General features: G+C 42.4%; 1 protein-coding gene across 1 annotated transcript in view; it reads left to right on the top strand.

The window, feature by feature from the left end:
- The window catches only part of PDIA5 (protein disulfide isomerase family A member 5), a 102,817-nt gene extending 77,470 nt beyond the window's left edge, over positions 1 to 25,347 (top strand). The window contains exons 15-17 of the mRNA XM_064451215.1: positions 12,179 to 12,249; positions 21,301 to 21,435; positions 25,078 to 25,347. Of these exons, the coding sequence (XP_064307285.1) occupies positions 12,179 to 12,249; positions 21,301 to 21,435; positions 25,078 to 25,158 (287 nt within the window). The 3' untranslated portion in view covers positions 25,159 to 25,347. The remainder of the gene's footprint in view (positions 1 to 12,178; positions 12,250 to 21,300; positions 21,436 to 25,077) is intronic.
- Positions 25,348 to 26,856: the final 1,509 nt, after the last annotated feature.

Below are 26,856 nucleotides of genomic sequence, written 5' to 3'. Positions count from 1 at the left end.
TGGTTGATGCTCCCTCAAACTTATGCTAGGGCTTTTCGGCTCTTGTAAAAGCAATACAGAGCTGGGGACACAGACCTCATAGATGGGCATCCTTGATTGCATTAGGCAGAGCATCACCAGCAGGTCAAGGGAGCTGGTCCTTCCCCTCTGCTTAGCACTGGTGAGACACAATTAGATTGCTGTGTCTAGTTCTGGGCTCCCCAGTACAGAAAGAACATGGACATACTGGAGTGAATTGATTGAAGGGCCCTGATGGTTGACTAAGGGTCTAGAGCGTCTGACATATGAGGAGAGCTGGGACTGTTCAGCCTGGAGAAGAGGAGGCTCAGGAGGATCTTACCAGTATGCATAAGTGCCTAGTGTGGGGGGTAAAGAAGACAGAGCCAGACTCCTCTCTGCAGTGCTCAGGGACAGGACAAGAGGCAATGGGCACGAATTGAAATGTGGGAAATTTTGCTTAAACATAACATAAAAGGAAGGTTTAGGGTTTGGGGTTTTTTTTGTTTTGGTTTTGTTGTGTTTTGTTTTTTGTTTTTTACTGTGGGGGTGTTTGAACACTGGATCAGGTTGACAAGAGAGGGCGTGGAGTCTCCATCCTTGGAGATATTCAAAACCGAACTGGATGCAGTGCTGGGCAACCTGCTCTAGCTGACCCTGTTTTGAGCAGGGGAATTTGACTACATGATCTCCAGAAGTGCCCTCCAACCACAGCAGTGCTGTGTTTCTAGGAATTTTAACACTGGAGTTTGAAATACACGGTGGTGTTTCGTTTTGTTCTGTTTTGGGGTTTGTTTTTGTTTTGTTGGTTTTGGGGTTTTTTTCACCCTTCCCATCAAGTTCTGATTTTCTCTGAATAGGAGAGGCTTAGTAACACGCCCTGCTAATTCTTGCACAGAAACAGATGCTGTCCACTAGTGGCTCATAAGAATGAGAGACCAACACACGAAAACACATTTGTATCATTTTTTGGTTGAGATTGCTGCCTCCAGAGAGACTACAAATTAATCAACTGTGTCAGAAACAGGAATTATATGTAATAGATCAGTCATTAACAGGCCCAAATGATGGGGGAGTGGGAGGGGCACTTACTTTTTAGATCAGTCACTTTTAGTGGAAGGGCTTGGCACTGAGCAAATTCATTCAGTTCCTACTTCTGTAAAAACACAAGGTAATAAGCGTTATTAAAGAATAAAGACTTGCAACAGCAATGAGAAATAATAGGGGGGAAATGCTCCCTTTTAATGGTTCATAAGGGTGGCAGTTGCCAATGTTATTAACTTGCCAAATGGCCTCAATTTGTGGGACTCAACAGGGTTTGCAGAATGGGTATTTTTAATAAATACTTTGCTGGGAGCTGATTTCTGGTTCTCTGTTCAGCAGTGAAATTTTCACTTCACTGGAAATTATTTTTGTCAGCTGGAAAAGGTTATTTTCTGGTGAAACCTGACCCACAGGGGTTACCTAAAGAACACCCAGAAATAAACCGTACTGAGGATGGTTTTAATTAGGTATTTTTGTATTGAGTAAGTGGCTGCACGGGGGCAAGAGGATGTGCAATTAAGAGACATCAGCCTCCTTGGCTCTTCACTTAAAGTTTTTTGTAGCTTTTTTCTTTCAGGGCTGGAAGAAGTGAATGAGGGTGCTTAATCTGTGTTGCACCTGATAAAATCACAGAAGACTTTGGGGTGGTGTTTGAGCCATTAAAAGACTGTGTGTTCTAAGCTGTTAGTGGGAGATGGTAGCTGGGTATTGTTCTGATGTAAAACAAAGACAGTTCTTGGCTTCCAAGTCAGGCAGGAATCTTGACATCATTGCTATCTGATGGGTCATCTCCTGGCCATCAGTGAGAAGAAAGAAAGAAATCAGATAGGGATTTCTTCAGCAGTAAGAAATCAGATAGGGATCACATTTTTTCAGTTCTGGCTAAATCAGTCCTGCCCATCCCTGTTGTGTTCCATCAGCAGTGCATAAAATTCTGAGAGCTAAAGCAAACTTGCATTAATTTTACTCACAGGCTTTGTTCAAAATATTAATTATTCTTATCCTGGTATGTTCCTTCTCCATCTTTTCACAATAAAAAATGCCCAGTTTCTTCTGTCCAAGTTATGCATCAAGGAATATACAGCGACAGAAAAGCACTTAGCTGAGAATCCTTGCCAGAGTGGGTCGCACTGTGTGCAGAGTGGGTGCAGATGGCATTTTGGCTATTAATGCTAACAGCCAGGAGGGCCAGTATGCTCCTCCAGCCCTGCTAGCTCACTCGTGGGACCCAAGCTGCCATCAAAAAGCTGTTCTTAAGAAAGGGGTAATGTTTCCTTTTCATCCCTTCCATTTTTTGAAGTAAGCTGGGACGAAGCTGGCTGCACCATATCTCAGCCTTTGCACAGTAAGGTTTGGTGAGATAATGCTGTGTTCTGGCTAAGCTAGACTGCTGTAACAAAACATGGCAATTTTGACTGACGGTGAGGAGTGAGCCAGTGGCTGTTGGGCCTGAGATGACTGGTCTGGGTCTCATTGCTGAGCAGACCTGCCTGGCATAGTTCTGTATGAAGGATGCACAAATGGGGCTAAATACTCAACAGTTGAGTTAATGGGTCCAGATGCACTGAGCAAAGCAGCAACACAGATTAATTCAGTGTCCCATGATGGCCTCGGATTGGCTCCCACCAAGAGCTTTTCCCGTCTCTTGCAAGCACATCTTGTTAAGTTTTCATTAGGAGGCAGTATCAAAGAGCCTGAACAAAATGTGTGTGTTTGTAAATGAAGCTTAAGCTATCAAAAAAATTATTAAAAACATGCTGAACAGAAAGAATCCGTTTCAAGGCAAAACCCTTGCAGGAAGGATTTTCTGGTTGTTGACTGAGGCAGAAGTGAGGTCTGGACCCTCTGATAATGAGGCTTTAAATCCTGTGTGGGCTGGCACTGCAGAATTTTGATATATTACCTCTGCTGCTAACTGTTTTCTCTCCTGCATTAGTGGTACTCTTGCTACAGGCTTGCATTAGCAAGGTGCATTCCTGTTGTGTAAATAGTGTTGATGCCACAGAGCCCATTAACAGGGTGGTTTTGATAAAGAATGAATTTATAGAGTGGTCTCTGCAATCAGGCTGGCAGAACTGCTCTTAGCCCTAGTGTCTGTGTTGAGGATATTAATTAGCACCGAGAGAAGTTTTAACTGCTCTCAACTCAGAAGTTGAGGCCCTTCACAGGACTGCGCGTAGCCGTGATGGAAGTGCTCAGGGGTGGCTGTCATGGAGCTGTGGCATTGACCTTAAATTTGTCAGGGTGATCCAGCTCCTCTTTTTGTAAAACAGCATTCATGCTTTAAATCTGTCATAACCCTAAAATGTTACAGCTGCTTGCGTTGGCAGGAAGAACATTACCTGTATATAAACAGTTCAGGCCTGTGAGAAGGGTAAGGAGTGCATGCCCCTGTGCCGTGAAATTGTCTCCTTGCAGACACACAGCTGTGTTGGTGCAAGGTCACATAACATCTGTGTGTGGTACATTAGGAGATATTTAACTATGAATATGCCACCACCCTTATGCACTGTTGTCAAACCCATTTCCAGTAAGACAGGTGCTGCTTCTGGTGACGCAGCATTGTCATAATGGGCTGCTTTTGAGCCTCACTTAGCGCAGGTGTAATTCAATGGTGCCTCCCCCAGCACTGCCAGACCGCTGCTAACTCAGAGCAGTTTATCTTCTGCTTACCAGTTGCATCCACTGGCATGTCAGATGGCAAAATAATTTCATCTGCTCTTTAACTATGTTTGCAGTTAACCAAGGCTGATGCTGACTGGGTAAACCACGGTGACCGGCTTTGTGCCACATGGGCCAGTGACACAGTTATCTGGAAAGTCCAGATCTGCTGGAGCTGACACTTTAGTTTTGTTTTGGATGTAACTATTGCTCTTTTTTTTTTAACCCTTTTTGCCCAGAGGTGGCTTGCTGTACAGCTTTCTATCTTAAAGACTTGCTTGGGGCTATATGCCAAGTGCTGCCATGTAATTTGTAATTCACTACAGCTGGTCCTATACTTGCCTTTTGTAGCCGATAAAACAGTTCAGGAGTTTTGTGCTGAGTTGTTCCCTCTTCTCACCTTTGCAGGTTGTCCTGTTCTGATGACTTTGTTGCTGCTATTGCAATTGCTCATGTCCAAGGCTGTTGTTTCCAAAGATTTTTGTATCCCTCGTCTCCTCTGCATACCCCAAAAGTGCTACAAAATAAAGAGTTCAGATAGCTTGGAAAAAAACCTCAACAAAACCTGCCAACAGGCTGTGAAATTGGTAGTAGGTTGCTTGCAGTTATTAAGAGTAGTGAGGCAAGCCCTGGTTGACCTGATGCTTAATTGAAAACCTCATGACCTTTTTCAAATCAAAAGACGGATCCTCCTCCTTTCAATTACTAATATCTCGTGTTTTGGAAATATGGTTATGCTATGTGTACGGTCATGTCATAAAATGAGCTTTGGTTCCAGATATTCAATTAAAAGCATCTCTAGTTCTCTAATGGTAGAACAAAAGTGAATTAACCTTTCAGTAACATCTCTAAATGCCTTTCTGAAATCTGCCTGTGGATTCAGTAACTTCTGCAGCTACACGAATTGTGTTGGTTTAAGCAGTATACCCATTTTCAGCTTTTATCTGTGCGATTACTGTCTGTGGGCTGTCTTTCCTTGATTGACCAAGTAATATTCGTGTTTTAATTTTAGTTAATCACTTGGAACTCTTGAAGTGGAAACAGGCTTTGCTTTACTCTGTGGTCTACAAGCTCCCGGGTTTGCCTTAATAGCTGTGCAGTATGCTGCTTTCACTTGCTGAGAATTGCGGTCATTTAAAAACCAGTAGCGAGGGCAGTATCTACCCCTGTTATTTAGACGGTGATGATTTCAAGCAGAGATGGGGAATCGGAAAGTCATTCCCTGCTCTGCACTTTGCATGCGGAGGGCTCCATCCCAACACGTGCTGAGCCCTCTGAGGCCCCGATGGTTTTGCAGTTGAATGAATGGAGTCAGCACCTTGCAGCCCCGCTCCCTATGAAGCAGCCTGAGTGTCACTTAACCTCTTCCTGACTCCATTTAACCTTGGGTGTAATGACAGAGGGAGATAATCACATCTGTCTCTCTTAGGGGCAATTTGAAGCATAATTGATTGATATTAGTTAAAGCATTTGAGATCACCCATTGAGAGGCACTAAAAGAAGCTAGGGGCTGAAGGGGGAGCAGAGCCCATCCTCGTGCTGAGGATAGAGCACAGGCAGCACAAATGCCATGGTCGCACAAATCACTGGGCTTTCAGACCTCCTCTAAGGACTTGGCCAGGACTTTGTTATGAAAATACTGACATTTTAAGTTAGTATATTTGATGTGGAAACAGTCCACGACAATAAAATGTATGCATGTTTAAACTACCTCTTTGAAAAAAACTCATGTAAAATATATACACACCGCTTTGCTACTTTACTTTTCAGATTTTATTATGCGCACATGGAAACAGCATGGGTGGGGTTATACTTCATTATGTATTGATGGTGGGCAAAAAAGTGTAAGGTAGTGCCTTCTGAAGTGAAAATGCCTGATCTGCACTGGTGTAGAGCCATTTTAGTTGGGATGTTCAGGTTAGGGTCAGCAGGGGCTGTTGTCTTCACCTGACGTGTGGGGCAGTGCTGGCACACTGCAGCTCCCGGCTGCTCAGGAGATGGTGGTACAAGGACAGCAAAACCGTATCACCTCTGTAGCAGTTTCAGCTCAGCGATGTGAATCAAGGACAGGCTGCAGTCTGATCAGGTGGAGAACCACTGTGTGAAACCATCTTTTTTTAGAAATCCATTTCCTTTCAGACTAAAAATCACTAGTGCTGGGGAATGTGAACTTCCTGTCTGAATTTGACTGGCTTCAGCACGCAGCCAGCTCTGGAGGTTACTTAGTCTTTGGCACCCAGCTTGAATAGCTCGTTATAATGAAAACTAGACTGACTTTTCTCGATTTCTGTCACTTCTTAATCTTTGGACTTAAGCTATTGACACCCTGAGCTTCCTGACTCCCTTTGCCATGAAACGCATCTTCCAGTCCTGTTATTTTTCTTATGGGTCTTCTGAGCCCCCTCCAGTTTGAACTCATTCTTGATTTGTGGACCCAGAACTGCAAACAGCATTTTGGAAGTACCAGGCATAAAGGCCCTCTCCACACCTACTTAATATTTTCATTTATATATTCAGTGAAGTTCCTTTTGACAACTTGGTCATTTTCTTTCAAAGCTATATTGCTAGTATTGTTTGGATTTCTTTTGCTTCTAATTTATTTAAAGCCCCTTATATACTTAAAACATCATTATTACCTCTGCTGACTGTAGATACTGCTTTGATGTCCATTTGCTTCCTTTATCTATTTTGTACAAATTGTTAGCTTTTGATTTATTTCCATTAAAAACAGCTTCACCTTTCTTCTATGTGCTATGCTAATCCAACTTTGACTCTTCTAGGGAAACTGAATTAACCTTGTACTGTTCAGCTGTAGAGAGGTTATGTTATATCACTGCGCTTTGTAGTTTCAAATTAAACAAAGCATGAAGTAACTTAAAGGACGTTTTTCATATTTAAGCAAGTTGAAACTCGTGTTTTTTGGAAAAAGAACTTGATTCCTTTAGGCAATTCTGAACATTTCACACAGTTTTATTTTAAATGTAATAAGGTGACTATTGTCCAACAGGGTGCATCTGCTTCATGCACTACTCTGGAGACATCTTTATAATTGCCATCTGGTCCTAATATTTGTACATTGAAGTGTTAAGAATCTCTAAGTTCTGCTTTTGACTCGCTATCATCTCTAAACATTTCACTTGGTTAAAACCAAAAGAAACCTCGTTCAATGAAAAACTCTTTATTTGAATGTAATAAAGATACGTAGGTTATTCCCTTGATTGTTCCATTGCTTTGAAATCCTCTTTACATCCCTTCTGCACCCCATGGGACCCTGCAATTATGGGAAATGTTTACAATTCTGAAGGTAGGATATTATTTCTGTGGATTTATTGAATTGCTACCACAACATATGCTTGATTAGTCTTAAGTTTGGGGCAATGTGCGCTTGGTTTTTAACCAGCTTTGTGTCTTTCTTACCTAACAAATGGGTTTATATTGTTTTTCCCTCAGTCTGCCTTTAAAAAAAAATAGTTTGCAAGGTGATGTGAGCACTTAGTAAGTTTTTATATTTCCCCATGTGATATCTTTGTTTTACATCATGTGGCAATCACGTCCAGCTCAACCCTGCAGCTCTTTATTTCTTCAGAGTCCTCAAACCAGTGTTTCCGTGAGGATGAAGCCAGCTTCTGTGCTGGCCTCTCCAACACCTTTCTGTGCCCAAACCAGCGCTGGATCATTGGTTCTTTCCTCAAAGACACCCAGAGAAGATGCTGAACCGTGCAGTTGTTCCTGCTAATAGTAAATTCAGTCCACGGAAAATAAGCTGGGCTATATATTTTCCTATATATCACTTCAACTCCCAAAAGACCTACTAGCTTTCCTTTAAATGCCTCTCTAATTGGAGGAGATTTAATCTGACTCCCTCTCCCCCTCAGTGATAATGGGTCTGAATTAAGCCTGCTTGCTTGCTTACTTGATTTCCCTTGTCTGCTGTTCATCAGCCATTCCTGTTGAATTTTTACCCACAGAAACAATATTTTTCATGTACTGGATCAGCTGAGAACTACTTGGTTTTCAAGGTGAGGAATGTGATGGTGCCTGCTGTGGCTGTACTGCAATGTGCCTTTCCAGCCATTACCAGCTTTACAGCACAAATGGTAGGAAAAAAAACCCTGTAGAAAATACCGGGTTAATGTAAAGTTTTAGATTTGTAGTGCAAAGGCAAAGAGAACTTAGAACCCCTCTATTGCAAGTGTTCTACGGATCCGTGGTTTAAGCAGGCAGCCCTCATCCCCCAGCAGGCTTTAGTGAGCAGATACCACCGCAGGCTGTGTGGGGTGGCCGCCAGAGTGCAAAATTTTGAGCACAGAGAGGCAAAAACCTCTGGCCAGAGCTGTAATAAAGCTGTTATCGTTTGCTGATTGGGAATGGAGAATGGCCTTAACACATGCTACTGCATGTGCATTAGATGTCAAACTCTTCTTGCTTTCCTGCCAGGTGATGCAAGTGTGTTTCTGCATTAGGAAATGAAGTTAGCTCAAGATTTGCAGAAGTGATTAGAGGTTTTGAGCACCAGTGCTGGGATCCTGTGGAAAGGCTGGATGTTCCAGGAGCAGATTTCTTTCAGATTTCTCACGTCAGGCACAGGAAATTACTGTTCAGTTCGCATCTGCTGTTAACCCTGTTGAGATCAAATTTGACAATAATGTAAAAACAACGAAAATTGGTAAAGCAAAGCCCTGTGTCTATATTAGAAGGCTCTACTCCCAGAAGTGCTACTTCCAGTGCTGCTCAATTGAAAGTCTACCTCTTGGCCTTGTAGGAAGCCTGTGTGCCTACCATAGCACCCAGGTTATTAAACTTAAATGAAATAGAATGAATCTTCCCACTACTTTAGCATAGTGACTTACTATACTATCCTATAAATACTACTGAGAAGGGGCAGGACCTTTTGATTCTTGACACCTTACCCACGCCTTCAAATGCCACCGGTTTAATCTCTTTCCATTGCAGCCCATCTGGAAAATCCTTTGTAAGGAGCCTGCACACTTCCTCTCCTCATGTACAGTGCTCAGTACATTTCCTTTCTTTGCACTTTCAAATCTAGAAGATAGTGTTAACACTTAAAATAAATGTGTGATAGTGAGTGTGAAGAGGGAATGGGAAGAACAAGTTTTCCGTCTGTCAAAATGAAGACATCAACCTCTGCTTTTTTTTCTTTGGCATGTGTGCTTTAAATAGAATGACTGGGTTGGGTGACTTCCAAGTGTTTGCTGCATTTGGCAATCCTTCTAAGTTGTAACAGATGAAGTTCTGCTATTCCATATGATGTGCTCCTTCCCCCCTTTTCAGTGACTCCTTGAAACTCCTTGGGAATTCAGCGTAGCATTCACATCTGTTCCATGGATGGATGTCCAAGGCTAACAAAATGCCTACTGGACTTGGAGTCAGCTCTGCCAAAAGCCATATGGTCGTGTTTTAGTTTTGTAAGCACAGTGCAGTAAAGAAAGGAGGCTGGGCCAAGAGAGAAGGGAGGGGGGGAGGGATGGAGCTTCAGATCGGTAAATGAAGGTGACTTTTTGTCATTTGGTATTAGAGTGGGAAGATGAGAAGATCACAGAGAAAAGGAAATACACACGGTGAGCATAGGTTCCTTTATCAGTTGTTTTGAATTGCATGGCGCTCCTCTCCTCTGTGTGGTGGTGTTGACCACAACCTCAAAGTGTGTTTGGTTTTGCCCGCCTTTTCCAAAATGCTGTAAGGGTCTAGATAACCAGGTGTTTCCTTTTGGCCTTACAAGATGCACATCTTTGCTGAGAGCTGTGCTCAATGCCCTTCTCAATGCCACCTATTGAACACCGTGCAGCAGCCTGTGCAGTGGTGACTCACTAGGGTGGAAGGGACACTGAGCAGCTGCTGAGGCTTCTCTGAGCAGTCACCAGTTAAACAGCCACTCAGGCTATTTCTTACCAGCCATCTGTTGGCCCCTGTAAAATGGCAGCTTGCATTTTTAATAGGCATTGGATTTTTCTGTGTCTGAAAGAATAGGCTTGTTATTTGTTCAGTCATGTTCTGGTTTTCTTGAAGAGTGTGGCTCATGGGGAGCTCTTACCTGCTGCAACTTTAGTAGGGGCTTGGAGAGAGGCTTTAACAAATGCCCCGTCCTCTACAGACCCAGTACCCGTGAGGTGGGAAACACATCGACTGATGCATCATAAAGGTGTTGTAGGGGGATAAGAAGACATGAAGTCTTGTGTTTCTCTTGAAGTATCTTTTATTGAAGGTTTGAAAGTTGCTGTTTGGTAAAATCTAAATTTCCAACTCAAGATCATGAGCAGAAAGGGTAACGTTGAAAGGTTTAACTTTTTAGGAGCCTTTATGTTTTAGTGTAACTCTTGGAAGTGTTTTCTGGTAAACTACAGCACATAAGCATGTAGACTAGAACAAGTGTTCTTGGTTTAGGGGTGCCTGATTTTTCTTTATTTTTGTCTCTGGAATTCTTTTTAGATGTTGTCACCAGTTCTGATTTATTTGTGTAGAGCAGTGTTAACAAGTCAACCGAGGCAGTCACCCCCCAGAAAAGGAAATTATCCAGGATGTGTCAAGAGTCAGGCTTGACCCGAAGGCTTTTCAGTATCAGGCAGGTAGGACAGGCAAGTGATGAGAGAGAAAATGGGTCACCGAAGTGGGCTGATGGACATGGGAGCAGCATGGAACCCTAGACACCTCCTCCTCCTCTTTCTTCTCTTCTTCTTCTTCCTCCTTTTCTTTCTAGACCATTTTCTCCCAGGCAAATGCTGAATGACTCAACAAAGTTAATAGTTTGCAAGCTGCAGAGGACCTGCACTATCTCCCACTGAAGCACAGCTGCCATCAGGCTAGACTGCCATTTTGTTGCATAAAGAGTTTGAAGCCATTAAGGTGGTTTGCAGAAATGCCTCCGTTTCCCAGGAAATGTCCCCTTGACTTTTTGGTATTCTTAGTTACCGCCTAGACTCTCAGTGTATTTATTTTTTTAGTGTGTCATTGCAATGCTTTCAAAATCCTATTCTGAACAAAAAATATACTCTAAAATTCAAAGCAGTACATGTAAGCAATGAAGTTGTATTTTGGTGAAGATGAAAGGGGTGTGCAGCCTTTCCTTTCCACCCCTTGTGGAAAGGGGTATGCAATGTTTATGCATAGATACTGTTTTTCTTGTCAGCCAGAAGAGTGAGTACGGTTTATAAGAGGGTGGCTGCAAGCCTGCAAAGAGGGCATTTGTTCAGTACTGACTTAAAAGTAACACAGTCACTTGTTCATCATTGTCAAATACTGGTAAACAACAGTAGCGCAAGCTGTAATTGGAGCTTGTGAGCAACTCATCTGTGCCCTGTTCTGTTCCTATCCAGAAATAATAGCAGAATGAACTCTTTTGCCTTTGCTAGCATTATACAGGCTTGACAGAAGCGTGTCCATTCCTTTTTTGCCCTGCGTCTAAGCAAAAAATAGTGTCCTGACTCTTTGCTTGGGAACAACCTCTTTATGCTGTGTTTGAAAAAAGTAATTTGTTACACATATGCAGGTACTTCCGTTTTCAAAGCCTTATTTAGTGTTGGTATTTTAAGAGTAGTAAACAATAGACGTTACTTCTGAATTAAGAGCACTCACGTCTGAATCTTGATTCAGGAGAGCAGTTCTTTTTCCCCTTCTGTGGCTTCTTCTGAAATGTTTAAGTAAATTTAGTATATGTTTAAGCAAGGGATGAACTGGCCTTCTGTTCAATGCTGCTGTGATGCAAACAAATATCACACCATCTCCCACACAAAGCTGTGGGGTTCTTGTGTGCTGTGTCTGTAAAACTCTTCTGAGGTTGCCCATTTGTGGTGAACTGGAGGGAAGGTCTCCGGAAAGGCCAGCAACAGTCATCCTAACCTGAGACTGGACCTCTGCTCTCCATAAGTGAAGGATGTGTATCCTGTCAGACTTGCTTTTCTCCCCTCCTTGTGTTCCCGATGCCTTGTCTCTAACACAGGCAATTCCCAGACACTTCTAAATGCTCCTGGCAACTTCCTTTCCAACTTCCAACCTCCTCCTGTTCACAACCGCGCTGTCTTTATTCCTGTGTCCAAATGTAGCTGGTATCTGTAGCAACAGCAGTAATAACCTACGTGGTTAATACCCGTGAAGAGGTACAGCAGCAGGGAAATGGTTTCTCCATTTGTTGCTAGTGATCTTAAAATGCTCTTACGGGACTGGCGATAGAGAAAAGCACCCTGCACCGTGGTCCCTGTATGAGATGTTGTGTAACTCTAAGTATACACTTAAACTGCTTGAAGACAGTGGGATTTTAAACATGTGCTTAAATTCATGTAGCTGACACATGGTCTACAGATGCCTTGTCCCGCTCTTCCCAGAACTGGAGAACTCTTTGTCTAGAATTATTTTAATACTAATTTTCCACTAACTCACCTTGTGTCTTGAGTTTGTCCCAGTATCTTATATAAACTTATATAAACTAATGTTTATGCTGGTTTTTATTTCCTGTGTCAAACAGGGTGTCCCCACTGTAAAAATGCCATTCCACATTTTACAACCGCTGCTGAAGTCTTTAAAGAAGATCGAAAGGTAACTTGCTGTTAATTATTTCTGAGATATTTAAGAATGTCTTCCACCATTTGTACTTTATAGGCTTTGCTTATTTATAAGGTGGTAGGCTTGTGGATAAAATTTGCTGTTACACTAGTAGAAATGTATGTGCATCTTCTGGGTTGGGGTTTTTTTTTGTTTAATTCTTTGCGTAACAGTTCTTTTCTATGAAGCAAAACACATTCTTTCTCATTGATAGATTAATGAAAGATAATTTACATCATCTGTATTCCCCTGCAACTTTTGTCAGCCATTGGGGTGCATGCAGACAACCTCAATCATATAACTAATCACATAACTAACCTTTGCTTGCATAGCATAAATATAACATATTTCTGTAAGTTGGCTGACTTCAGTCCAAGATGTCAGGCCCCTCTAGGACCCTCGTGCTTCTGCCTTGAAAGTAAATCTGATGGCTGAAGCAAGCCAGTTAATTTCCTTGCATCAGCTGAACCATTTTAACTGAGTGCATACATATCTGGGATTAAAAAAAAACCCAAAACCAAAACCTGAGCCACTGGATTTAACCAGATAACTAGCTAGAAACTTATTATCTTTGAGTGAACTGTATTTCATTCTGATATCTGAATTTGTTCCAACTTCATGATTGCATTGTGTTTAGGTGTGGCATGGAAAAGATTTCTCAATTTAATAGGGAAATTGCTCTCTACAGCTTCCTGAGGAGGGGAGGTGGAGAGGGAGGTGCTGATCTCTTCTCTCTGATATCCAGAGATAGGACACAGTGGGAATCGTTCAAAGCTGTGCCAGGGGACGTTTGGACTGGTCATTGGGAAGCATTTCATTATTGAGAGGGTGGTCAAACACTGGAACAGGTTTCCTAGAGAGGTGGTCAGTGCCCCAGGCCTGTCAGTGTTTAAGAGGCATTTGGACAATGCCCTTAACAATGTGCTTTAACTTTTGGTCAGCCCTGAAGTGCTCAGGCAGTGGGACTAGGTGATCGTTGTAGGTCCCTTCCAACTGAAATAGTCTATTCTATTTTATATTGTATTCTAAATGAAGAGGTAATTCCATAACAGTTATACCCCTATCAATCTGCTCGCTACCATAACAGAAGAATTTCTGCTGTGTTTTTTTTCTTTTCCTGTCATCTTTTCTGTAACTCAGAAGATAAATCAGATATACAAGAATGATTTGTTTCTTGTCACACTGACTGCATAAAATTAGAAGTCCATCACTTATGCCCTCTGGCACACAGAAGACTGAGAGGCATGCAGCTTTCAGTTCTCCAATTGCTGTAAATTTGTGTGCTCAGATGCCTTTTGGTTACTTGTTTGTTTCTAAGATCTCTGAGAAAGTATCCCTGTTTTCCCACTTTTCTGGTAGTTCCCAATGAAGCTTCTCTTTCCTAAACTCATTAAAATTTCAGTCAGAGGAGATGAAGCAAATGTACCAAACAATGTGAAACTTGCTTATTAGAGCCCCAGGATGTATTAACAAGCAATCTGAATCATGGGGCAGTTTACTGGACATGGTGGTGGTAAATGCAGGCTTGTGAAGCTTTCGGTTCATGCCACAGGTTATGAAAGGACTCCAAGAGCAGAGCAGTGATTGACAGTTGCAACTCTTGACTTCAGTTTAAGGCTGAAGTGGGGAGGTATAAAATGTAATGAGTTGGAACAGGAGAGCCAGTAGGGGATATTAAAGCTGGTACAGTTTCAAAGAGGTGTGTGCAGTTAGGGAAAACGATGTTATTCCACCCCAGTGACTTATGAAAGTGCCAGGGCTGGGGAGCCCTATTTAATTGTGTACAGCCATAACCTGCCAAGGTGCTTCTTGCTGCCAGTTTGTGCCCTTGCGGAAAAGAAAATAAACCTGTTTAAGACTTCAGAAGGGCACATGGCTGCCCCACAAACAGCACTGGGCATATTCCCATGTTTCAAACTGGGCTGAGCCTTCAAACTTTGGATAATTCATAGTTCTGTAGGGTTTCAAACTTCTTTAAAGTTACTGCTTGAGAGGGAAGAAGTATTTCTTCTTTCAAATCAGGGAAAATTTACTAATTTAAATTTTTAGTCTGTAGTAGTGTCTTTTTTCCCCTGGAGAAAGGTTTTTTCACTGTAACAGAATATGGTAGCATTTAAACTGTACCTCCTTTTCAATAGGGGTGCTCCTTTAATTAAACATTTAATTCTGCAGAAGCCAAAGAACAATCAAAAACATTCCAGTTATAAATGGTTTCTTAAAAGGTATCCTTTGGGAGACTTTGAGTCTTTAAATTGGAATTCTGAAGATGAGCAGAGCTTGAAGCTGTTAAATATGTGCCTTTGACTCTGCAGATTAACTGCAAGGGGGTGGTTTTGGCACAGAAGCCCCCTCTCCCCCAGGGCTGTGTGTAATGCTGTGTACTTTTTCATCATCTACACTGCTGGAGTTGCAGTACAAAAATGCAGTGCTCGGAACATTGGCCCCAAAAGTCAATTCTTGTTGGCCACATCACTGCTGGTGATTTTAGCAGAAATCTTGAGCCTACTCGCTTGCCTAGTGCAGTCGTGTGGCTATTGCAAAACATGGCCCTGGGTGTAACCCATAAACCAGAGCCTCCACATCTTTCTGTGCACCTGGAGAAATTCAGGGCCAGTAACACCAGATCAGTGGAGACGCTAGTCCACTGAAGCAGTTAGCATATTGCTTTCAGTTATTTAAAAAGCGGGGGCGGGGAAGGAAAAGGAAAAGAAAAAAGCCGTCTGGAGCATTCTTGCCTTGGGGCGCTGTGGTCTTTGCGTACAGCTGCCAGGGGAAAGCCTTTGGCCTGTGCTCACAGCTCAAGTTTTGGCAATGACCAGTGTACGTCAGAAAATGCAAATGTGAGGATTGTCACTTTGCCGAACAGATTGAAGAGCAGGAAGGCATGTTCTCTAACTGCTCCAGAGACTCTTGAAAGGGCACCAGCTGAATCTTCAAAAAATCTGCATTCTGCCTTTTGGCTGATCCTAAAGTTCAGCTTGAAGGAACTGATTTGTGATGCTCCAGCTTGGATTTGCTGAAGGAAAGCTCTTGACTTCTCAAGGCTTCTCAGCAACAAATCTCTGGAACTCCCCCAAAGGGCCTGCTATTTGACCAGTCTCCATTTTCATAGAAGACTGTTCCTGTACAAACTCACTGACCTAAATCAGAGCACTGCAGCTGGGCTCCAGTGAGTTTGTAGAGAAACATCTGTGGCAGAGATTGCTGGATAGGGCTTAGCTAATGGGGTGAGTCAGGGTGCTAGCAGGAGGCTGCAAGAAAGCAGTGAAACTGGTGAGTCCCTAATGTGTATTGTGAACCATGGTTTGAAATCATTGTACCAACCAAATCACCGTATAGAGTTATGTAAATGAGTTAGTATTTTAGTTTGGCCAAGAATTTGATCCCTATTTGCTTAAAAAGCATGTCTGGAATTTCTTTTTAGTTAGACTCATTAAACATGGTGATGTTAGCACTGTACATCACTGTGCCTACTAATGGATCTTCCCTTTGCAAATAGGCCTGCTTTGAGAACAGCTGATGAATTGCAGCTATGGTAATGCTGCTCTGGCACATCAGGGCAGCTAATAATGAATCTTCCATTTGCAAGGCCTTTCACATTGAGAACAGTAGCTGAATTGCAACAGGCTTTAGCAGGCCAGCTCACAACTGCCATTAGGATCCAGAACAGGTAATACAAATAGAAACCTATGGAGTAATCATAGAGAAGAATGTGCATCTGTCTTATTCATAGGTTCTTTTAAGATATTTTGCAACAACAGACTTTTTTTTTCTAATAATCAGGTAATTGTCATCTGGAATTGACTATACTTTTAAAATGTTGCTTGGAAGCATTCTTTTCCATGCTGCAATTTTACTTTTCTTTTAATTTTTTTAAAGTTTATCATATATCATTCCTCTCTCAAATCAATATTCAGTTAGTTATTCCCCTCCATTTTCATAACAAAAGTCAATATTAGCTCCAGCAGAGATTTATTTCCTTGAATCAATAAACCAGTGTGTGGCAGTACATACTTTAACAGGATAGCGACTAGGATTGCAGGGGGTGTTTTTACTATATCATCATATGGTGACTGGGAGACAAACAGTTAAAATTAAAGAGGTTTAAGAATAGAAAGGAGGAGTTACCTGGAAGGTCAAGGGATCCCACTTTCAATGTTCTACACATCTATTTGAACTGCTGGATGTAGCTATGTTCCTTACCTGCAAGATCGCTCTAGAGCAAAAAGTTGTTTCGTAATTCTGTTGGAAGGGAACTGTGATTCGTGATGTCAGATGATACTGCAAGTATGACTTCTTCCTTCTAACACTTACACAGTAAAAGAAATAAGGCATCATCCTTTTGTTACAGTTGAGGCACACAGAGATCAATGGTCACATTTTCAGCATAGCTCCACTTCTATTTAAGCACCTAAATGAAAAGTTCTGATTTTTGCAACAGCTTGGCATTTGTGATCAGACCACTTCATGTGAACAATATGCCATGGTCTGTGTCCTATTTTTCAGAGCTCTTCAGAGCTGGTCATACATTGCTCACATTCTAATGCTGTGCAGAGTTATGTTTGCAACTTTGTAGTTAAGCTCCCAGTTCTTTGGTAAAACCATGCAAGGTTGCTGTGGAACTTCCCTTCTCAGATAAAGGTATCTTCCAGTCCCAGATGTTGCTAGAGTTGTGTTAAACTGTATTGACTGTGGAATAAAGGAGAAATGCATGCTAATCTGGTATTCTTATTAAATTTTGCATTATTATTATGCATACTAACCTGATATTATTAATAATTATAAGCGGCACACCAGTTGTGAGGAACTACCAATAACGTTAAGAAAGCTGGATGTACTCCAAGGAACGTCCTCTGGCATCTGCAGCCTCCGATTGACTATCTTTTCATTTGATAACTATTCTGTTCCTGCTACAGCTCCTGAACAGGGTGGTGATAAACCTGAACTGCATTGCCTCTGGAGAGAGAACTTGTATAGAATGATGTATTTTCGATATCTAAGGCAGCGCAGCTTTGGCTTATGGAGAATCCATAACCCCATGGAGTTTTGTGCGTGTTGCAGATACAGCACTTAGGGTTTTGTCTTCCTGAAACATTTTTTCTTCAGTAGATTTTTCCCTCTGGTTAGAGGAAAGAAAATAAAGGTTGGAAGGTCAAGAAAATAAACTTTAGCCCTAACAATCAAAATCTCCATAAAATCAGCCTTGTCTTCTGAAAGCTGTTATGCTGGGGTTTTCCATCACACATGCGCACGCATACAGACACACACACAGACACACACTCTCTCTCTCTCTCTCTCTCACACCAGTGCTAGGAGAGTTTCTTGCTCTCACAGATTTTTAGAGGGCTTTTTCCCTCTTGGTGAGAGGGAATCAAGAGAGGTGATGCCAGGTGTCTTGGCACCTGGATACATATCATTCTGGTTAAATAAAATTAGTGTTTTTACATGGCAAAGCATATAGGTCTTGCTAACCTATACTTTCTGGTGAACGTCCATATAATTGTTGCTGGTAGTTGAATATGAAGATCATTTCTGAGAGTAATGTTCTCCAGGAGTCTTCAACCACATTTTGGTAGAGGATTTTTGGGTTGCTATTTTTCCTGACTCAGTTTCCTCCTTTAGCAATGCAGAAAAACCGATTGTTGCTAAGGAGATTGAGAAGGAGAGGAAAACATCCCTGCAGTGTTGTGGGCTGCATCTTTATATGTTCAGCCTTTCAGCAGAGCCATGAAGTAATTCACCCAAACTGAAAACTGCTGTAGGAGACTCCTCTACCAGAAATGGAGTTTAATATTCATGGTCCAGGAAAACACAAACAGAATGAAGCAAAGGGCATCTGTGCTGTTGCTGAAATTCTGGTGTGTCTCTGAGTTCAGCTGTCTGAAGTTGATAGAATTGAGATTGGAATTGGTCCTGTCCAGAAGTGCGTTTTGCTACAAGTGATTTTCAACATTACTTTTCTCTTCTTGCAGTGCACTATATTTGATCTTCTGCTGTGAGACAGGCAAGACAATTAGGACTGTGATGCTATGGTAATGAGTGCATAGAGATGGTAGCAACCTCTATATTTAGGCTGCCTTAACATTTCCACTCTAAAGTAATCACTCAAGCTCTCCTAAGTACTCTTACTCAGCTACTGTTGGCAGCAGGCATTTGAAATGCAGCTTCGGATACAGTCTTGGGAATTCAATGTCTCTCTATGAAATTTTGCTCAGGTCTGTATGAGTTACAAGGCTTTTGAAAATTGCCATTTCTCTTCTCTCACTGGCTGTAAAAATAACCAAATGGAAATGTATGTTTTGAAGAGCTGGGCTCAAAATGACGTTTGCAGGAGCAGCGGTGAGTCCGTGGGGCTGTGTGGGAGCTTGCGTGAGGAGCATTTCAGAGAATGGCAGGCCATGGACATGTCCTCCAAATGCCACCCCAGATGTATGTGCCCTTGCCATTAGACCTGTTCGAGTAGGCATAGCATTAGGCTAATGTGACTGTTGTGGCCAGACCTAGAGTGGGATCCTTGTGTATTACTTCAGTGCACAACCAACACACAGACTGACCAGCTTAGATTTCTCTGTGCTGTAGAGGAGAGCTGTATCTCAAGCAGACTACTAAGCATTTCCTTCAGAAGCCACGTCCTCATAGTCCATCAGTCATCTGTTTTGAGGCAACAAGTAAGGATGTGCTGAACAAGGTTAACAGTGGCTTACAGCATTGCATTCCTCCACTGCTCCCTCTCCTCACCGGGGGCTGTTCTCACAAAAGCCTTTTATAAATGAAGTTGAGCTCTCTGCTCCAACCAAAGCCAGTCTAGATGTTTTCAGAGATAGATAAAGAGGGCTTCTCTTCTTTCCAGTGTACTAAAACCTAATTTTCTTAATCTCCAAGACACTATCTAAGAACAGATGGGTCATCAGTCACAACAGTTTCAGGCCTCAGATCAGCTACTAAAATCTGGATGAGTGCACATACACCTTCACCGTTTTCTGGCTGTAATCTCTCCCTGTGTGATATTTAGAGCACTGAGAAATTTAGAGCAGTGAGGGGAAAAAAAAAGGTTTGTCTACTTTTCTTGTTTTCAGGGAACCAGGACTTCCGGTATTCTTTTTACATTAATACTGTGACATGAAATAAATGTTTATCTCCATTGTAAGTTTTCCTTTACACAGAAGTAGCCATCAGGGCTCTAAATTTTGGCTGGCTGCTAAGGTCAGGAAGGCATAAATACTTAGATGAAACTCTTGCAGTGTATTACTCCTAACCTTTCGTTTTCACTGGCCCTGAATGAGTAGGAGGCTTTCTGTTTACAAAAAAGAAAAAAAAAGTGTCATCGTACACGTGTTTTTAACAGCTCTCAAGAGTCCTCTTTCTGTAATAGCCTTATTAATGTTTAAAAATGGGAAAACAGAAACCAAATATTTAAGGTAAGAGCACTGCTCACTTTATATAGTGCCTTCCATCTGAAGATATACCGAAGCGAGGTCTTGCTGAATCTTGTCATGTCAGGCTTTCAAAGCCAAAACAAAACAAGCAAATTAACTGAAGTTGGCTTTGCCAATCTCTTTAATTGCTGCTAGGATAATGAGATCAGGTTTTCTCATTTTGACAGTGTCACTATGAAACTGAAGGGCATTGTGGAATATTAAGTGGTCTTTTAATTATTGAAGAACAGTTCAACTGCCACCCTAAAGTCGTGCAAGCAAAAGGTATTTTGGTCAGATCATTTGAAGGAGGCTTGTGGAATGCAAATTTCAAGATGCATCTGCTATGAAATTAGCACTTGGTACATTGTAACCCACAATTGCACAAATCGTTCCTCTAATTTGTTTGGTTTTTTACACAGCTTGCACTTAAACTTGCTTGCTCTTTAGCAGAGCATGTAACGGGGCTGCGAAGGCAAGCCTGCAGTGTACGTTCAGAGCCACAACTGCCACTCGCAGGAACAGTCAGCGTGAAATCACAGCAGAGGGCTCAGCTGCTTTAAGTAGAAGCCGATGAATTGCATTTTATTTCAACATCAGAAATGTTAAGTGCAGCCCCTCCTCAATACTTCACAGATTCAGGTTTCAAATGTCAAATGCTCTAAACTAGGGTTAGCCTGAGCTGATGCTCTAGGGCTGTGAGGTTGCGCTTCCTCGCTCTGCCTGTGCTGAAGCAGGCAGGGACAGAGGGTGTTGCTCTGCTGCCAACAGGCTGAGAGCACGGCAGGCTGTTTCCTACTCAGGGTTTGTTTGTGTGACAGTAGCATCTAGAGGTTTCAAAAGGAATTAAAGCCCACTTTGCTAATGGCTGCACATAACATACAGTCCCTACTTTAAAGGATAGACTGAAAAAGACAGGCGAGGAAACATAAACCCAATTCGAGATTACAAGCAAGCAGCCGCCTTCTCTATGTGCATTGCTTGGTAGACAATGCTCTGGCCTCTCACCCATTCCCGTTTCATGTTGGGAGCACTGAACGGAGTTTACAAAAGCTATTTGGGGTAGAAATCATTAATCTGTTAATAGCCTGCATAAGTAACCAGCCATGTTTGTCCAGGAACAGAAGAGAACTTTTCCGAGCATTAGCCATGCCACAGGAAGGAGGCTGGGTTAGGTGTGTTATTACCCTTATCAAAGTCACCCTGTCACTGTTCATCACTTAAAACCAAAGTCCAGGAAAAACATTGCAGCATGGCAGAGCTGTGACCGCCATGCTTGGATTTGGTTTTACTAACACAGCCTCTGGTTTTACTGTTTGGATTCCAACGCAGTGCTCAGCAGGGAGGCTAGGAAGGTGATTTTCTGCTCTGTGAGTTGAACATGTCCTGCAGCTGCATAGGCCAGGAACTGTGCAAGCAGTGCAGTGTTTCTCTGGGACGCTTCTGCTCTTCTATTCGCGTGGCTTGAGCTGATGACCACCCTCTGATCTTCCTCCACAGCAGAGCCATTACAAAAGCTGTTGCATTTTTGGCAGAAGACTTGGGTCTTTCCTCGTGTTAAGTCTAAGCAGCATAACCATGAAGTCTTGCTTTGTCGTCTTCTGCCTCATGCTGACCTCTCGTTTTTCAGATCGCCTATGCTGCAGTAGACTGTGCCAAAGGACAGAATCACGACCTGTGCAAGCAGGAAGGAGTTGATGGCTACCCCACCTTCAACTATTACAACTATGGGAAATTTGTGGAAAAATATACTGGAGAAAGAGGGGTAAGTGAAAGCAAGAGTCATCACCTGATACAGGGAGAACGGTGTCCTCTGCCTGTACTGCCTTGCAAATGAAAACTGTGGAGTAAATTTTTACCATGCTGGAAGAATGTTTAACTGCTTCTGTTATTGTCTGACGTGGATGAATCGTTGTGTACCACACTGCTGTACATTTCTGCATTAGGAACATACTTGGTCTATTTTAGGAACATGAGAAGAGTAAAAAGGAGTAGATTTGGTAATGCTCTGTTACATATTTTATTCTTTAAGCTGAAGTCTGCAAGTGAATTTGGACCTTGTGAAAGTGAAGGGTTTATTGCATGGGCTGCTGCTAGGTGCAGAAGTGCCAGAAAATGCAGAACTTACTCCTATCAGTTCTGGATTGGGATCGCACATATACTGCAGGTGTGTTATGGGTCCACCAGGCTGCCAAATGGTGACAGGCCATTGGTTTTATAGCAGGGACAAAGCTGTCCTTTGGAGACTGGGGGAAACTAAATGTCTCATTCGCCCCAAATCAGATTCACTGCTGGAGCTCAGAATGGAAAGACAAATTGTGTCATCTAGCCCATGGGCTGAAGTTTCATTCTTTTGTCCTGGTGTGGCCAGCTAATTATATGCTATGAGTACAAGGGGCAGAAATGGCACAATGCCTTCCGTGGTTCTAAAGTGCCTGAAAATAAGGGAGCAATCCAAGTATTTGTGCTTGTTCTTTGTCATAACCTCCTAGAGGGAGGGTTACTCCTCAGCAATGATTCATGGGCTGGAGAAGCTAGGGTCCTGTCATGGTTTAACCCCAGCTGGCAACTAAACCCCACACAGCTGCTCACTCACTCCCCCCCACTGGGATGGGGGGAGAATTGGAGAGGTAAAAGTGAGAAGACAGTTTAATAGGTAAAGCAAAAGCCACACACTCAAGCAAAGCAAAACAAGGAATTCATTCACTCCTTCCCAGCATAAGGCAGGTGTTCAGCCACCTCCAGGAAAGCAGGGCTCCATCACGCATCACGGTTACTTGGGAAGACAAATGCCATCACTCTAAACATACCCCCTTCCTTCTTCCCCCAGCTCTATATGCTGAGCATGACATCATATGATGTGGGACATCCCTTGGGTCAGTTGGGGTCAGCTGTCCTGGCTGTGTCCCCTCCCAGCTGCTTGTGCACCCCCAGCCTGCTTGCCGGCGGGATGGTTTGAGGAGCGTGAAATACCTTGACTCTCCATAAGCACTGCTCAGCGATAACAAAAACATCTCCACCTTATCACCACTGTTTTCATCACAAATTCAAAACACAGCCCCATATTAGCTACTATGAAGAAAATTAACTGTCCCAGCCAAACACAGCACAAGTCTGCAAGAAAATCTAGGGGTCTTCAAGCCATCCGGTGATTTTTGATAAAAGAGCCTTGCCTGAAAGTTATTGCTGCTATTACAGCTCACCGAATTATAGAGGAGCATGAAGAAAGAAGCTAAATTCTCAAGTTCTTCATCAGTCAGGATCTTAGAGAAGTCTTCACAGAGCTTTGCCTCCCAGTTTTTTCCAGCATTAGGACCCCAGTAATTACCATTTCATGGTGCTGATCCAGGCGTTGTTATGGATACTGTGTTGAGTTCCAATTGTGGATTTTTTCTTAAAGATGGGTGCAGTAGCCAACAATTAAGTAAAATTTCAGCTGCAATTTTTGTATTTCTAACCCATACTTATAGAAATGATATATGAAAGGAAGGATCTGTGGTGGCTGATAACAAGAATTTAGCAAGACAGGAGCACTCTGAGGCCACAGCAGTTGGGAGATGATTATCCCTATGCTGAAAAGTGGACTGAGTAATCCCCTTTGTGCAGCCAACCCTTTCTTGGGTAGAATTAAATTACCCAACAGGAATATCGCAGTCTCTCTGCTGCTGGTAACTGTGTTCCTCTTCCACCTCTCCTGGGACCTATGGTTTTCTGCTTGTGCAGCATCAAATTAGTTTTATCTCCTATCATGGTAACACTGGAGGCAGTCCTTAGCACAGTGCCTTCCATGGAGTTTCCAGGTCTGTTCACAAATCTGTTTCAGTAACAAGGGATTGCGCTGCTAAAGGACTTCTCATCAGCGTGACAACACCTTTTGAACTACCTTGGGCAACCACCTACTACTTTGCAAAAGAAATCTCAGGAGAGAGCAGTGGGAGCCAGGGGACCTGTTTTCTGTTCCCTGATTCTGGCACTAAATCAGTAGATGTCCATGAGCATTTCATGCGGTGTGGTCCAGCCAGCGTATCACTATTTCACATGGGCAGGGAAAAAGAGAGGCAAAGTCAGCTGTCGTGGGACCCAACATGACATGCTACAGTGGGAGCTGTGGCCAGTAGAGCAGGTGCTCTCAGCTCCTTGCCACCCCACACTGGCTACGGGGAATAGCGTGGCCCCCAGCGGTAGCCTGTGAGGTTCCACACCTTCAAGGGAATTGCAGTTCCAGAGTAGAGATTTTAGGGCATTTTTACCCCAAGCAACTCAAGCAAGGAAGAGTCAGACAGGGCACCCTCTGACCAAGTGTACATTAAATGACTTGCAGAGACACAGCTTTGAAAACTGGAATCCTTTCATGGGGCTGTTGCTTGCCAGATGTCTCCAGATGACATATGGCCAAAACTTGTCACTTGATTTTTTTTTTTTTTCAGTGGAAGAATAATGAATAATTTTAGAAGAGTGTTTTGTTGTTCAGCCCTCTCAAAAGCTTCCCAACTTTGGAGTTTGGTTTTGTTTTGTTTTCTTTGTTTTGTTTTGTTGTTCCCCAACATTTTTCCAAGTCAATCTTTGACTTCTCTTTGTTGTTCTCTTCCTCTTTGTATTTTCCTTCTTTATCACCACTTTTGACTGGTGTATTTTGGGATTGCTTAGAAGTAAAAATTGTCGCACTGGGTGGGATCCATGTTACTGGCCCAGGCAACTATAGTGTTGGTGTACCAGTAAACAGGGTGTTCAAACACAGGTATTCACGCCTCCACCTGTCTGAGCCTTTTGAAATGCCTTTGAGTTGTGTTCACTTTCCTTGGGAAAGGAAACTGCTGGCATCCAACAGCCTTAGGTAATCAGAAATCATAAGTTGTTGAAATACAGAGGTCGGCATCTAGGCATCCAGGTTTGAAATAGTTTGACAATAATTTTGAGAGTAACTTGATCAGAATTACATTTTTTCATCTGAATGTGTGGAAAAGGAGGAAGATCATGAGCAAAACAGTTAAGGGATGAGGAACAGCGGCAAATGTGTGCATAGCCAACAAATGGTCCACTAACTCCTTTCAAAATAACACCTGGAGCATACAAATGTGGCTTGAAAGTGTCTTTGAGTGTTTTCGACAAAAGGCATCAATGGCACTTCTAGGGACAGATTTTACCTTGTCCTGTGAGTTTTAGGGCCTTTTTCTCTGTGCCCCATCGCTTCAAAGCTTGACATGTGGAATCTGCATGGATGCTTTCCCCTTGCATTGCAGTGGAGCAGCACTGGCCCAGAGCACTGCACGATGAGGCAATGCAGAAGCAGTAACTGCTCCTTAGTTTATATTCTGCCGTGAGATACAGAAACTAAAAGTGTTCTTGACGCATTGTTTTGGCTTGTTTGTAAAAATATGACCCATATTTTCTCTTTCTTCAAAACCAGGAGTCTGGATTCACCACTTTCATGCGAACCCTGAGAGAAAGAGACCATGAAAGAGTAGGAAAGAAGAAGGATGAATTGTAGTTTCTGCCTCAAAAGAAGCTTTCCGCTGCACTGTGAATGGTTCCAGGTCTTTGTTAATGCACCTGAGACTTCACATATTCTCAAGACAGAGACTTTTTTTATAAACAGCCATGGCCATTTTGTACAATTTTGAAATAAAGTGAGACCACTTGATTTTTAAAAGGAAAATAAATTAAAATGTTGCCATAATGTTTTAAAGAAAACTTAGCATTTTTCTCTCATGTTGTGAGACTATGCCCACTGACACTCCTATGCAATATTTTTGTAGTCTGTAGTGTGTCTGTAGGTGATGTTGTTTGATAGGGTGTATTTTTTTTAAAGGTATTGCAGTACATGTAAAAAACAAAGGGGAGGGGATGTGGTTTTTGGTTTGGTTGGTGTTTTGGTTATGTCTTTTTTTAAAAACAGTGAAGGGAAACAGGACTTGTAAGACACAGATTTATCCAAATGCAGTTTTACATTCTTGTGAAATGGTTACATGTTCTTCAGTCAGATTTGGGGGAACAATTTTAAGGTGCTCAGGGATAAAAAAGGTATCTGAGTTAATTTAATGAAGACATTAACATTGACCAGTCCAGATCTGTTCATTTTGTTTAAATTTCTCTGGTCTTTAAATCAGGACTGTTTACATACCTTTTTAGAATGTATTGGTGAATTAAGCCGAGTATCAAAAATCAGTAGAGCATGGGTAAAATTAAACTAAACCCTCCTCTTTTGGTATCAATACTGTTAAATGCATCTGTAAGTTATGGCCGGAGTGATTATCTTGCAGGGGTATACAGTTACCCTTATAGGGTATACAGTCTCCCTCCAAATTATGATTGGGCCATATCAAATATGTGTTGGAAAGTGTTACGTTCAACTATTTTGATAAATGCAGAATACTTTTGATAATGCAGTAATTATGTATATTACATGTTTACATTCTGAAAGTTTATCTGCATTTGTATGTGGGATTTTTCCTTTTTGCTCTTCAAGGAATTGCATAAACAATCTCTCTCTGACACAATTGTCACTCTTAAACCTGTATTAGGAGCAGTTGAAATGTGTTACACTCCTGATGCTTAAAAAAACAAAAGACAACGTTGATCTGGAGGTACTTATGTCTTCACAGGAGGGGTGAGGGAGGGGCAGGAAGTTGTGATTCGCTTCAAACTACAAATAAATTTTAAAAAAGACAAGTATTTTTATCATTAATCAGCCTTGTTCAGCTTCTTCCCTGCTGAGTGAACGACCATAGCTGGTGGTGGTTTAAGAAGAGCCAGCACACACCGGACAGGTGCCCACCGCCCTTTGCTGGGGACAGCCGGTGTCCGGGCGCGCTGGGCGGTATGGTGGGGTGTTCGGCAGAGTGGGGGTCAGCCTCCATCTGCCTTGGCACTCAATGGGCAGACAGAACAGCTTTTTACAGTGAAGAACTGTGCCTTAGGTCTGAAACCTTCTTGCTCCTCAGTCTGCCCATCTCATTTTCTTTTGCTAGTTTGGATCCTCGGTGAAGGCCGTGCTAATGGACAACTCGGTGCTGTGCTGCTCAGGAGGTCAGTGGCATCTTACCTCCTTCCTGGGTATTTTTTCCTCCTCTCTCTCACCCAATTAATGGCGCTGTATGTTTGGCAGTCATTAAGCTGCTGAAGCCATTAGTGAGTAATCTGGAATACTGGTAGCCTGATTGGCCTTGTATGGTAGCCAGCTTGTTAA

The sequence above is a fragment of the Phalacrocorax carbo genome, chromosome 5 (assembly GCF_963921805.1).
Source record: "Phalacrocorax carbo chromosome 5, bPhaCar2.1, whole genome shotgun sequence".
NCBI classification, from domain to species: Eukaryota; Metazoa; Chordata; class Aves; order Suliformes; family Phalacrocoracidae; genus Phalacrocorax; species Phalacrocorax carbo.
The sequence above is the reverse complement of the archived record's forward strand: the minus strand, read 5'-3'. Positions and strand labels throughout refer to the sequence as shown.